Genomic DNA, 15,138 nt, shown 5'->3' on the forward strand with positions numbered 1-15,138 from the left:
GTATTCAAGCTACTAACTGTTTCCTATCATATTCAGGCTCGTTATCATTCAAGAAAAAAAATTTACTTTTTTCCCCCAATGACCCAGGATAGTTATACATTGCAATCCTAACCCACACACACGTGATAAGAAAAGTACATTTCTCTCTACAAAAGATACAGACTCCCTTTGCATAGCTCCAAACATTGAATCTTTTCTTATAAAATTATTTTTAATAAGTCTATTCTTTTAAAATTTTGAATAGACATAAATCTAAAATCCCACACCATATTTTTTATAGCAATTGGTACCAGTTTCTACTTTCTAGTAACTGTAACTTTTTAAAAGTACTGTATGCACAAATTTCACAAGAAACTCCCCATTTATAAAGAGTGAGGAATAAGGTAAGGCATTTCCTAACTAATATGAGGAGATATAAAATCCTGCACAGAAGCATCCATGCACTGAGGACCAAGAAATATGGGCTAATTGTGCAAGTTGATTCACATACTTGAATTTAGTTCTACACTTCAACTCATAGAGGACAAAAAAAAAAAACTCACTGTTAAAGTTGGTTCTCATACTTCAGTTTAGGTCTGCATTTCAACACATAATTAGGACTCATTTACAAGGAAGTAACAGGTTCAATTCCTATTCAATATTTACACTGACATGTCATGCATGATACAATAGAATTTGAGAGAGAGAGAGAGAGAGAGAGAATAAGCACCTCCTGTTGAGCAGGTGCAAGTGGCCCCTTCAGAGCTTTTGCAATTAGATCCCTAACTGCGGCCCCTTTGCTAGTATCAGCACACATTCCGTAATCCCATAAAAGCTCATGATAGTTTTCAGGGTTGAGCCACACTAACTGCAAGAAACCTAACAAGGTTAAGTCTTATAATAGAATTAAGATCCACAATTTGCTTGAATATTGATACTTAATTTGTCTTACTTCTCCATCTTGTATTGGAAGCCTTGGTGGAAGAGGCCTAATCCACCGAGGACCTAATCCTTCCAGCGACAAATTTTGTAACAACCCAGATATTGTCTCATCTCTGTCACCGGATCCAATTTTAGGTTTAATTCCAGGCTGCATGTCAAACCTGAAATTTTACCACAAAGTTATATCCATGAAACAATAGAGACGAGGTGAAAATAAAATGAAAATAAGAAATGATTTAACAGATTTAGTTTTCAACTGAGAGCTTTCAAGTAAAAAACAAATATAGCAAAAGCCTAGTTACTTCAAGGGCAAGGGTCATACTCAGGTGAATTTTCATCAGAACCACAGGGTACATCAGGATCAGGTACCACATTTTTCACACGTGCGTTCTTGAATAAGCAATTAAATGGTTCTGGATGAACTTTATCACTATACTGTTGCTGCAATTGTTCATGGTGTGGGAAAGCCTGACAGTAAAACATATCCATCAACCAAGTACACACTAAGATAAGTATCAGCAACTGATGACATTCCAAAATATTGTCAGTGACAGTGCCCTTTAGCATCATAGATATTGAAAACATAATAATGACATGCAATTATGAATATGCACAATAATGTATAAAACTCACATGTGACGAAACATCAAAACTTTTGATGTAATCTGCAGCAGATTGTTTGAGGACCTACAAGAAATAAGCCACTTAATAAATCCATGAAAACAATTTTCTTTTTTGTGTGTGTTTGCCTTGGGGTGGGTGGGTGGGTGGGGGGGGGGGGGTTGTGGGGGGTGGGTTTTGTCTAGTAAAAAATAAAAATAGAGGGGCTTGACATAGAAACAAGATGACCATTTACCATAGTTAAATCGAATATTGTCACTTCATAATCCCTTATCAACATCAGAAACCCCAAAAAAAATGTGAATATTGACAGGTAAAAATTAAATGCAACCAGATGAAAGTTTTAGACGAATAAATTCCAGGCTTCTATGATTTTATATTTGAAAACTATTCTTTATTCTTGCACATGTATCCCTTACCCGTCTCACATCCAATGAGTAATTATTAGACATGACTGACATGCCAATAGCCGGATGCATACCCAACTAATGTGACCAAATAAGGAAGAGTGATTATTCCATGCATCAACAGTTTTATCCAATGGAAAATTTTGGTATCAGGGATGGAAAGGGAACAAAGAGATATCCCCGAGGCCAGGGCTGGCCCATCTCATCGTGTTGTTTGGTTGACTCCGAAGGTGAGGAGCAATGAGGAGTATTGTGATTTACAATTATACCTTTCAATGTTCAAGAAGGCCATTTTTTGGAAGGACAAAAATGAGAACAGAGCAAGCCATTTCTTCATCTTGTTTGATTGAATAGGAAGAAGGAGAGCAACAATGAAGGGTGGAGTATTATGTGGTTTTACCATTATACCTTCTGACATTTCTAGAAGACTTTTTGTTAAGGACAAAAACTTCAACAGGGCGCTCCTCAGTAAGTGGTTGTGGAGATTCGGTAGTGAAAGGCATCGTTTATGGTGGAGGGTTATTTCGTGCCACTTTGGGGAGGAAAGAGAGGGATGGTCCTCTGGGCCGCTCAGATCTGCTGGTGGCATGGGGGTGTGGAAATATATTGAAAAGGGTTGGGACGAGTTCTCCAAGCACATTACATTCAGAGCTCAGGAGGGCAGGGATGTTCGGTTCTGGGAGGATACTTGGTGCGGTGTTCGCCCATTGTCTTGTTTGTTCCCAAACATTTTCAGGATAGCTGTTGATAGATAAATTATGGTAGCAGACTATTATAGGCTTGATAGCAGTAGGCTTACATGGGACCTGCGATTTCGGCGTTCCTATCAGGAATTGGACGAAATTTCTGGCCTGCTAGATCTTTTGTCGACAGGAGGTGGATGGTAAAGGCTATGATTCCTTGGTTTGGGTGCCTTCCCCTCGAGGGAGGTTTGAGGTCCGTTCCTTGTTCCGCTACCTTTCCGGGTTTCATGGTTCCAAATTTTTTGTGAAGACGGTTTGGCGCTTGAAGGCTCCTCTCAGAGTAGCTTTTTTTGTTTGGACTGCAGTTTAGGGAAAGATTCTAACCTTGGACAATCTGAGAAAGAGAAGACAAATCACAATCAACCGGTGTTGTCTGTGTAAAAATGATGGAGAGTTCGTGAATCACCTCTTTTGCATTGCCCCGTGGCTCATGACTGCTGGAGTCTTGTTTTTGGTTTGTTTGGTGTCAATCGGGTTATGCCTCGGTCTTCGAGGGATTTGATTGACGTTTGGAGAGGCTACAATGTGGGGGGCCACGCCCGTGATTTTTGGAGGCCGACCCCCCTTTGTTTTTGGTGGTGTATTTGGAAGGAGCAAAATAGAAAATCTTTTGATGGGGAGGAATCTTTCCATGGGGCGCTGAAATTTTCTATTATTAGTTCTCTTTTTAGTTGGGTGATGGGGAGAAATTGTACATCTTTAGATGAAAATGTGGATTTTTTGGGTTCTTTGGATCCCTAGGAAGATTTTGGGCTTCGGCCCTTGTATAGCTTTCGGGATGCGTTCCCCTTTTGAATGCTCTCTAATATGCTTTTATTTATCAAAAAAAAAGTGATGGACAAAAATGTTTGAAGAGGGGAAGCCATTTCCTCCTCCTTTCTTTCTACTCATGGGGGAAGGAGTTTCCCTCCCTTCTTTTCCATTCTTCTAACCCCTACCAAACGAAGGAAATGCTTTGTCCCCCACCCTTTCCTCCCCCCTCCCTCCTCTCCCCAGTCAGGGCGTCCTTCTTCCTCCCCATCAAACAGACTCAAACTTCATTAATCCATTACTTGTTACATAGATATGAGTGAAATACCCACACCTGACATGCTATATAAGACACACCTAAAATAATATAAAAAAACTAAAACAAATTAATACGAGTTCTTTAATTGAAAGATTAGACAATATTAGCAATGCAAATCCGGATCTATTTAACATGGTTCAACATTCCCTAACACATAGACCATGACATTTCTTTTCCCTGACAGATCCATAACAAGCCGCTGAAGTTATCCCCAAAAAGCCTCAAGTACTGATAGGATGAAGACCACACTCATAATTGAGTGAGTTAAGTGAAGTGCTCGATGACGGTAGATTCACAATGTGTATATTTACATGACAAACTGTTGCCGTTAACTTTGTTGAACTTACCAAAAGCAACCATGGACTTTCTGAATAAACAAAATCATTCCATCGTCCTTGCCTTAATCCCATATGAATGGGGTCGGCCACATGAATTTTTTTTTTTTCCATCTATTTTCTATCATACGCCATATTATACTTCGAACGTTTAAAATTATCTCCAATAACTTCAGCAGCCTCTTTGTCTCTTACCTTATCTGGGGACTCTCCTCTTACTGGTGGTGCATCTATAGGACTTCGTTGTATGTGTCCATACCATCAGTCTACTCTCAATTATTTTCTCACTAATACGTGTCACTCATAATTTTTCGCACTTTCATTAGTAACCCTATCTCTTCTAGTCACTCCAACCATCTACCTTTAGGTCCTTAAGGACCTTCACATTCTTAATTCTGCTACACGAATGCTTCTTTTTTAAAGCGCAGCACTCGGATCCACAAAGAATAGTTAGCCTAATGACTATTCTATAGTTTTTCCTTTTAACCTATTTGTTATTCTTTTCTCAAATACAATGCCACTAGGCACTAGCCTATCTCTATTTTGTCCATCATGATCCAATTCTACTAGTTATATCACCATATAACTTTCCATCCTTTTGTTTTATCGATCCTAAATATCGAAAGTGGTCGTTTTGAATGATTCCTTGGTTTTGAAGTGTGATCATTATATTATGAATATTTGAATTTTTTATTAATTAACATTTCATATACTTAGTTCTACCAAATTTCAATCATTTTTTTAAGCCATTTCCTCATATTTCTAGTTTTGTTTCTAAGTTTCCTTCAGAAGTACCCAATAACTATATCATCAGCAAACAACATGCACCCCATGCTTTAAAACTTTTTTCTTGTATTACTTTTTTTTTATTATTGACATGGAATAATTTTTTTTTCAACAAAATTATTCCACATCAATAAAAAAATGGATAAATTGCAAAAAGAACACCTAAGCTATCATCATTTTGCAAATAGCCCTTTCATTGTGAGATACCCCCCGAAATATCAAAATCTTGCAAATCAGGACAAGCCACTATGTTGCTGTTAGTAGAGATCCAAAAAATTACCAAAATACCCATCAACTAAACCACGTAGCTTTGTTAATATTTTTAGAATCGTCTTATCCAATAAAATTATGCCATTTGTGTATTTTTTTCTAATGAAAAAGAAAAGAATCCCCGCCCGAGACCTCCAACTTATTAACTCAACCATTTTATTTCTTAGTTTCTTCATGTTCATTTCCTTAAAATAGAAAAAGTACTATTAGACCTATACATATGTGTGTGTGTGTGTGTGTGTGTGTGTTATATCTTTTTCTAAAGGAAAGAAGATGAAAAGCCATGGACTGCCACCATGGCTGGGAGAAAAGCAAAGCCATGGGAGACAATGCGAAGGAGAGGTATGGGAAGAAGATCGCTTTGAGGGTGAGTTGTGGTAAGCAGTGGCAACTTTACTGATTTTGTGTAAAGAGGAATAGAGGCATGAAATCGTGATTATAGTGGCAGTGGAGGATTACCAGAGACTGGCAGGCTTCGGGTGTGAAAACATATTGTGGCCTGCAGCTCTCTCACTCTCTCTTCTTAATGAAGAATTTAAATTTTTTCTCTTCAAAAATGGAGGTGGTTGGCTTTTACTCCCTTGAAAGAAGGTTGACCCTGAGACATTAGCCATAGTTATTGTGGTTGAAAATAGAGAAATAGTGCAGGTTCTTGTAGATTGCCACGGAGATGATCAAACAGGACATACCTTATTTACATATTGAACACATTTTTAAGGCACTGCCCACTTGAAACAGATTCTGGATTTAATAGATTAACTGGAGATTGCAATATTGTAGACAGAGGACATCTCAATGGACGTGCTTCACATGACCACAGTTACAAAAAGGTTGTGGTGGTAAAATGTGCTGCTGTTGTAGTGACATTATCTGATGGAACAAACTGTTGCAAATTTGTGATTGTAAAAACAATGGCAGACTATATAATCAAGTTTAAAAAATTAAGTTTGCAAGAACACACCATGGCCAGAGACTAATTATTCCCAATTGCATTCATTCAAACACCCACTACAAGTGATGAGAACAACTGTGGATAAAGAGTTCTTAAAACTTTGGGTTATGATCAATGCCGATGCAGGCGAGGGCGGAGATGAACATTGGTGGAGAAGAGGATATTTAATTTCAATAGGAATTTTCTGTTTAAGGGTAAAATAGTTGTCTGTTTCAGTTTGTATTGGAAAATGGGTTTTCTACAGGTCAAATCTGGTCCAATGGTAGAATACTCAATAGAAAGCATCAGGATGGTCATGATTGGTATTTTATACATCACATGCTTTGCATAATTTCTATTCGAGGGGTTGTTCACCAAGAAAATAGTAAAAATACTTTATGGGGTTAGCTGTAATAATATAGTAGTTCTTTTTTCCTTTTTTTTTTCTTGTGTGTGTGTTGGGGGGAGGGGGGGTGGGGGGGTGTTTTGCAATTTGCCTAAAAAATAAAAAACTATGCTCAAAACAACAAAAGTAGAACCTCTTTACTAGTGCTAGAGCTGGCGGAGCCTAACAATTGAAGAATAAATGCCCTTTCACATTTCTCAGCTTCATCGTCACATGCTGCCTGCAAAAACCCCAAGGTATGAAGCACAAAGAATCCACACACACACAAATGAAAATGGCACATCATTTTCATCAAAGGCTCATTGCAAACATTATTACAGAATGCAAAGCACGAATATAGCAATTATTACAAATAATTACAAACATTGGGAAAAATTGTCAAATAGAAACAATAAAGTTAAATTATTTATAAACCACACAAGCTTATAAGAGAAGTGTCTCTCATTTATGCTTAATGATGCCTGCTGCATTACGATACTTCTGATTAAATAATCTAGCTTGTTAAAAAAAAAAAAAAAAAAAATCATAAATAAATGTGTTCACACTCACAAACAGATTCTAAGAATATTTTTGTTTAACGTTCTTGAATGCAATAACACTCGATTCTGTTTCAATTGTTAATGTGTCCATATCTTTATACCACCCAATTGTCAAAGTGATTAACCCTGGAATTGGACTTCGTCATGACAACCTCAAAGTGATTAACCACGGAATTGGAGTTCAGTGTGACAACTACTTAACCCCTTTACATAAGAACTCTCCACTGGTGGGCAAACAGCATATATATATATACACACACACATGAGTGAGATCAATCTACATCTGATGAAAGAATAAGTTAGTTAATCTTACACTTGCAACTCGTTGTAGGACTCATCTTTTGACAATCCAATACTTTGATTGAATGTCCTCGTGCCAAAATCAAATTAATCAAAGAATTAACTGCCTCATCAACTCCATAATTATATCTACTAATTTGACAATTGACATGCATGACAAAACAAATCAGAAGTACATAATTTGACAGTAAGATTGTTGTTCATAAAGTATTCAGGGTTGCAAAAACGACTATTCTTACACCAAATTTTGCTTATTGCAAACAATACAACTCAACAAGACCTTTTTCCAAATATTTGGAGTCTTCTACAGTAACAATGTTCCCCCGCTCCATTCTAAAGTCATGACAGCAGCATGCTACCACATCTAGTTTTACTCTTCCCCTTCCCTAACATTATCTTCATGTGGACTGCATCACTAATCCTTACTGGTGCAATTATTGGTCTCCATTGCACATGTCCAAAAAAATATAATCAATTTTCTCTCATTAATATCCAATTGGTATCAATTGTTTCACAAATATGTTGTTTCAAACTTTATATTTTTCACTTACCACACATCCATCTCAAAAATTCACAGTTAACCGTACTCATTCTTTAAGTAGGTATGAGTTTGTTAAGGATGAACCACAAATCAGTAAAGGATAAATAGATTGGTAGTCACTTCTAAGAAGGTAAAATGGCAAATGCAAAAATTCTAATATGAATCTTAATAAGACACTCATATGTACCCTCTACAGAAGCTCTAAACATTAAAAAAATGTATAATAATAATAAATAAAAACAAAAAGTCAAAGAGACAACTCAACAAAGCATTTTTCCAACTACTTGGACTCCACTGCAAGGAAATTGTTTCACAACCACGCTCAATCTAATGCCATGAGCTAGTCAAACCACACGCTACCATATTTTTCCTTGCTACCTCAGCTCATGTTAGTTTGGGTTTTCCCTTCCCAACATCACTCTCATGTTGACTGCATCACTCTTCCTTTTTTTATTTATTTTTTTGATAAGTACTGCATCACTCTTCCTTACCGATGCAATTATTGGTCTTTGTTGCACATGTCCAAACCTTCTTAATCAATTTACTCTCATTTTACCTCCAATTGGTGCTGCTTCAATTGGTTCACAAATATGCTTGTTTCTAATTTTATCCTTTTTTACCTTGCTACACACATCCATTTCAAAATTCACATTTTAGCCATGCTCATTCTTTTAAGAAGGTAAGAGTCCGTTATGGACAAACTACAAATCAATTAACAACAAATGGATTGATAGTCACCTCGAAGAAGGTAAAGTGACAAAAGTAAACAGTCCAATATACATCTTAATGAGACACTGGCATGTGCCACTAAGAAAGTTCTATACTTTGACAATAAGCAACAATGCAGATCAAACCTCAAGTAAGTTGAAATGCTTGCCAGGAAAGTGTTTGCACATATTACAAAATTAGCTGCAGAGAGCCCTCCCCCGGCCCAGCAAAAAGCTGGCAAGAGCATTGAATCCCAGCAAGCACTTACAATTATATTAAATAAATAGTAATAATAAGGTTGGAAACAAATGAAATAGCCATTTCCCACCTCCCAAGCAATAAAAAACAAAGAAAAGAAAGAAAGAAAGAAAGAAAGAAACACCCTTCAGAACTAGAGAAAAATTATAATCATTTCACCACCCATCATCATTAATGCATTGCTGATTCTAAAATGTTTTCCAATTTCTATGGAATCTATCTAACCTTGCAGTGTAAACAATGGTATCTCTCAATCATAATTTTAAAAATGAAATTGAAAAAGAAAAAAAAAAAGGAAAGTAATGTAGAAGAAAGGAATAAACAAGGATGAAACATTGAAGGGGCCATACATTGGTTCATTTGATATAATTATAAATTAATTTGCCAATTTCTAAGATTTGTAAAATTTTAGAGCCTCTTTTCCTAGGAAAAAAATATATACGTATTTTTTAAGCTTTACAAATTTAAAATAATAAATAAATAGATAAAAATTTATTGAAAAGAAACTCAAACACCCATTTGTCCCCTATGGGAATGAAAACAAAATTTCTAAAACTAGAAAAAAATAAAATAAAATAAAATTATTTAAAATTCTGCTTTATGTTCCGGACAAACATTCCAAACATTCACTTGATCCCCATGCAAGTAACTTCATTATTGAGCTAGAATGCAGGCATCCAAATGTGCATAACCCCAAAAAGTGTCGAATCACCTAGTCACCTAGGTGAACATATTTTCATTTTTTAAGCTTTAGTATAAGTGTAACAAGGGTCATTTTGTCCCACATCGGAATCGGATGGGAAAGAGATTGGGTATAAATGGGTGGGTATTCAGCCTTACCTAACAGTTCGAGCTTTTGGGTAAATGGGCAAGCGTCGACCCGTTACAGTTGGTATCAGAGCCAGACCCAATCCTTGATCCGGTGCCACGCCAAGCGCCCGGCCCGGAAGGCGTCCGAGTGAGTCATCCCAGGTAGGCAGGGTGGCCCAACCGCAACGAGGGCGTTGCGAGTTTGGGTGGGGGAGAATGTAACAAGGGTCATTTTGTCCCACATCGGAATCGGATGGGAAAGAGATTGGGTATAAATGGGTGGGTATGCAGCCTTACCTAACAGTTCGAGCTTTTGGGTAAATGGGCAAGCGCCGACCCGTTACAATAAGCCACAAGGTCAACTACTGATCGTGCTATTAACCTAATTTTACATAACAATTTATGACTTGCGCAACAAGAAGGTATATGCTGCTGCAAGTCTATCTTATAGTGAAAGTCTGGTATTTGTGATTCTCATTAGGGTGGTACGCTCTGCCCTTCAAAAGGCAGTAAAGGGCATGGCATTGGCCAAAACCAAGTATTCGCACAAGATCCTTGAAATCGAAGAGGAATCTCACTATTCTATAATCTATAAATAGACTAATTTGGGAATAGATATCCCATGAAGTTGTAATCCATCTAAAAGGCAGCATTGTCACATATAAGGGCCCAATGAACTGACAAGTTGACAGAACCATCAGAACTGGATTAGACCCCATAACATAGGAAAGACTCTCATATACATTTCGTTATTTCGGTTGTTCCACCCGCTAACTTCATATTGTTTAACAGAAGAAAGAACCGAGTTTGGAACAACTAGAATGCTTGAATTTCCTGGTCATTTCCCATGAATTTTAGAGTGTTTTAGTGTCCAGTGCAAGTTTCCAACAAAAATAATATGTTATCTGGTGGAAAAACATACATTACAAACTCATAGGCCCTTGAATCTTAATTCATTACATGGTGCAATGCCATGCCCATCACTGAAACAGAGCTACTTTTTTTTCCTATCAAAATCATTTCCTGAGTAGCACCTCCAATATCATTATACTACGTCTAAAATAATTTACAAAATATACAATAGTTTACTTATCAGTGCACTTATAAGTAGTTATAACTATGGTTCCAACACAATTTGCCTCAGATGCTTTCCAATCTATGCATGGCATAAGGCTGTGGAAGGAAAGTGCTGAGTGGTCAAATTGGGCAAACCGTAAACCTGGTTCTTATCAGGTAGACATAATCCCCCAAAACTGTCTTCCCAAAAAAATAAATATAAAAATACACACCTAATTTTCAAAGTTCATTTGGACCAACCACCAACTATTGACCATTTGATCTATTGATTCTATTCCTAGGTTTGTGTACCCACCAAATATTGAGAACTTTAAACAGGGCATACACAAAAATAGTTGCTCTTTGGAGACCTCAAAGCCCAACAACTGTAATTATTCATTACAGTGTTTGCTTCTAGTTTTCACTTCACCAGGTTTTTCTGCAGTTTCTATGGAGATCCATGTTATATAGTGTTTGCTTGTGTTTTCTGTTGGCAGTCTTTTCTCTACGCAGCTGCTGTTTGATTGACACTCTGTTGTTGATCAGTCCTTGGAGTTGTTTCTGAGTTGTTTAGTTATTGCCTTGCTTTTGTTTTCTGCAGTTCCTCTTTCGTAACTGCGATTCTTCTTTTTCTTATGTCTTGTTCTCTTTGTTCTCACAATTTGGGACTTCTTTTGTTGGTTGTTAACAAGCGTTCGCCCTTGACCCTTTTCTGTACTATCTTGCTCATATTCCAATAAAATTTCCACTTAACCAGGAGAAAAAGAAAAAAAAATACTCAAATTCCAAACCTACCACTTCAATGGTAATAAGAAAACATAATATACTGTTATTATGATGTGAACCTGTCATGATTTTGATGTACACATGGATCAATGATTGTTTAATTATGTGTCATGCATAGATCTAAAGTATTTACAACCTAAAGTCAGGTCAATTTTCCAACTTATATTTTCAGAACACTCGAGGTTGGGATGAAAGAGTCACTACACTAACTGGCTGGTTGAACCGCTGAACCAAGCATTCACTTTTTACAGTTTGATGCACAGTACGAGTTTCAAAAAATTACAACTCAGTGAGACTGAGTGAGATTCTGTCTTTAAAGGATTTTATTTGTTAGTTTCTCTTTATTGTTTCCTCTTCTATGTTTAAGAATATGTACCAACATAAGTATACTAGGATAGCTATACTGGTGCTCCTAGATAGGCCAGAGACACTCTCCCTTAAATTATTATAATCAAAAAACAAGTATGCCCTTCATCTACAATTGCGTCCTTCTGTGGTTGGAGATATTTTCAGTCACAGAATTGATGATAGTCATCATCATCCTCCTCCCTTAATCCCATATAAATGGGGTCGGGCACATGAATTCTCTTCTTCCATTCTTTCTATTACAAGCCTTATCTATAGTATTTAACTTTTTCAAGTCATTTCTAATGATTTCATCCAATGTTAGTTTTGGTTGCCCTTTTGTCTCCTACCTTTACGCAAATTAGTCTCTCTTTTTACCAAGCATCTATAAATCTTCTTCGCATATTCTTTGTATATGTTCATACCACCTAAGTTTAATGTGTTAATCCTAATTTCTCCCTCACATTTTGATTAGTTCCTCACCTCTATCATCAACATTAACATCCTCATTTCCGCTACATGAATTCGTTGTTCCTATTTCTTTTTAAAAGCCCAACACTCTAAACCATAAAACATAGTTAGCGTTTTAACTATTTTATACATGACAATCCAGGTAGGCAATAAAACCCATTATCGAATCACTGTCAAGACTATTATTCAAAGATTTAAATGTCTTGTATTTGGTTCATATGTCCCTGACCAAATCCAATAGATTGCTATAATGATCCGTAAACGGGAACATTATGACGTCTGAATGATTTCTTTTAGATACATAACCAACCCTTGTTATGCCCTGCCAATCATGGCAAACTCTCCCTATTTCATGAAACAGGCGTTGTTACCTCAAAGACCTTTCCAATCCCCCACTCCTCCTACCCATTAATCCTCCCCCAGCTTCTCCATCAAAGAAGATGTCCTCTCATGTAAATGTTTATCTCAATTTTAGTTGCGAAAAGGGCTTATCTCAAAGAAAAGAATCTTAACTTATAAAATGATGATAAACCTTTCTCTCTAATTAGTTCAGATATGGACCACCCCTAAACACATTAAAAAGCTTCAAAGAAAGGGCATTCTAGTCATTCACTTATCTATTTCACTTATCAAGTACGAAATAATTTGATGTAATTGGGATGAGACAGGTAATTGTGAAGACTCAGTACATCATCTTCTCTTGCACTGCCCAGTGGTCCGAGACAGTTGGGTTGTGCTTTTGTTGGGTCTTTGGGAGAAACTATAAATCCATGGGGGAGATGGTTGATTTTTGGACATATTGAGAGTTTAGGGGCCCTATTTGGTCCTTGTAGCTTTTGCGTGACGCATTCCCCTTTTGAACGCTTTCTATTGATATTTATCAGAAATTCAAACTCTTTGTTTGAATTCAAACTCTTTGTTGCTTAGCAATTCCAGCGAGAATATAGAATTTTATTTTTTTATTATTATCATTATTATTTTATTTTTTTGTGATAAGTAGATAAAATATAGAATTTATCACCGAAAAGACCATATAAGCCTATATAAACATTTATATATATATATTATTTTTTTATGAGTAAAAGATATATGAATTAATAAATAAACAAGCACAAGAAGTAACTCAACAAGATCATGATTGCTTCCAAAATATCAAATGTAACAAGAACACCAAGCTTCACTTACATTTATTAGGACAGATATGAATGGATTTGAAGAAGGCTGTTGAGAAGAATAAGTCTGATGGAGAATAGAAAATGCAACCAAACGCTGAGTAGATTTGAGCATCTTTTTGTTCTGCATTAATAAATCATCCAACTAATCATCAATCAATATTTGAACTTGCAAGAGTTTACTTATCAACAAAAAATATATATATCCTACAGAGTTATTTGGTATATAAGATCATAGATGATTCTATTAATATGTATTCGCACTCCTACAAACTAGAAGAAACAAGAAGGGGAAGTGAAGTCTTGCAAAAGAAAAACAACACATCAAAATATGCAGAAGTGAAGAAAATATGTCAGTAGTAGGATCAAGAAAAATCCAATCTTTCTACAACAACTAAATTGAGGATATGAGGAATGGCAATCTTTTTTTTTCACATTCATTCAAAAGTTTCTCCCACTTCTCGTACATGTTGTATTCTACTGAAACAATGCCAAGCGTGGCAAATAATGAGTAGATAAACAGGTAATATGGTTTACCCAAACCTCAATGAACATGAATCCTTAAAAATTAATGATGGCGTATTAACTGCATAGTTAACCATGAATAGCAGGAGAAAATCCTTCAGGCTAATTGAATCATCATTCAAGTAACAAAAGCGTGTCTTCTTCAACACAACACTGAGGTCATAACCAAAATCAAGATAGCCAGCATTAGGAATATCCCATAAGATTCAATATCGAAGGTAATCTAGATTGGAATTTAACATTTAGGCAATATTCATGAGGCCCACCATGTTTTAGAACGATTCCTCAACACAATCACTATTGAAATAGTAATGAACTAGACTAAACGATTAGAGTTATTTACTGAGTGGAAGAGAATATGGGGAAAATGAGAAAACCCTTCAATTTGATAACTAACACGTTTATGCATCTTTACAAGTAGAATTCAACTTCCAAGATTTCAAATTTGAGTTCTATTTAAATAAACAAAACCCTAGCTGTTTCTATGTTGTTTGGAATACACAAATTCGATAATCAAGTAAATTTAATGACAGAATTGAAAATAAAAATGTACCCTAGTGATGAGATTTATATATATATATATATGAATATGATGAATATGTGTGTTCGTATATATACACATAGAGATATATATAGAGAAAGGGGTGAGAGTTTTTGCCTCTAAGAGAATGGAGAGAGAAGAGCAGAGCCTGAAATAGAGCGCGCGAGGGAATTTAGAGTTGAAGTCGGTGATGATTTCATCGAAAGGGCGTTGGTCTCCGCCGTTGAGCAGCGACAACAGAGTTTTTGATTCCTCTATGCTGATCATCGTCTTGGTTCAACTCACTACTTCAACAAGTCTGTTGTCTTTTACAGAGAGAAAAGAGGAGTGAGAAAGAGAGAGATCTAGTCTTATATAGAGAGAACTCCGAAAGTGGGCTCGGACTATATCAACGGCAAAAAACAGGCTATATCTCGAAAAGGGCAAAGGAGAAAGATAGAGTAGCGACAAGGGTGGGTGGTTTCTCTCCTTTGGGTTCTACCGGAGTGTTCTTTTAACAACTAATCAAGTCTAACCACGTTGGACCCATCACTTGAAATTTGTCTTTCGAATTTGAGATTTGGAATTGGGAAATTGAATTATAATTAAAATGAAATT

General features: G+C 36.3%; 1 protein-coding gene across 2 annotated transcripts in view; it reads right to left on the reverse strand.

Moving 5' to 3' along the window:
* Positions 1-14,913, reverse strand: part of LOC132303128 (uncharacterized) — a 32,252-nt gene extending 17,339 nt beyond the window's left edge. Inside the window, exons 1-7 of one of the 2 annotated variants that reach the window (XM_059800237.1) lie at positions 14,659-14,912; positions 13,489-13,599; positions 6,623-6,709; positions 1,555-1,608; positions 1,244-1,389; positions 932-1,082; positions 710-847 (exon numbers count right to left, since the gene is read on the reverse strand). In XM_059800237.1, the coding sequence (XP_059656220.1) occupies positions 710-847; positions 932-1,082; positions 1,244-1,389; positions 1,555-1,608; positions 6,623-6,709; positions 13,489-13,599; positions 14,659-14,808 (837 nt within the window). In that variant the 5' untranslated portion in view covers positions 14,809-14,912. Of the gene's footprint in view, positions 1-709; positions 848-931; positions 1,083-1,243; positions 1,390-1,554; positions 1,609-6,622; positions 6,710-13,488; positions 13,600-14,658 lie in introns of both variants that reach the window. The other variant, XM_059800238.1, reaches the window with a different exon arrangement.
* Positions 14,914-15,138: the final 225 nt, after the last annotated feature.

This window comes from Cornus florida, unplaced genomic scaffold, assembly GCF_030987335.1.
Source record: "Cornus florida cultivar Cherokee Brave unplaced genomic scaffold, ASM3098733v1 CherokeeBrave_3.0.0_Hap2_Chr04, whole genome shotgun sequence".
Taxonomy (NCBI): Eukaryota; Viridiplantae; Streptophyta; class Magnoliopsida; order Cornales; family Cornaceae; genus Cornus; species Cornus florida.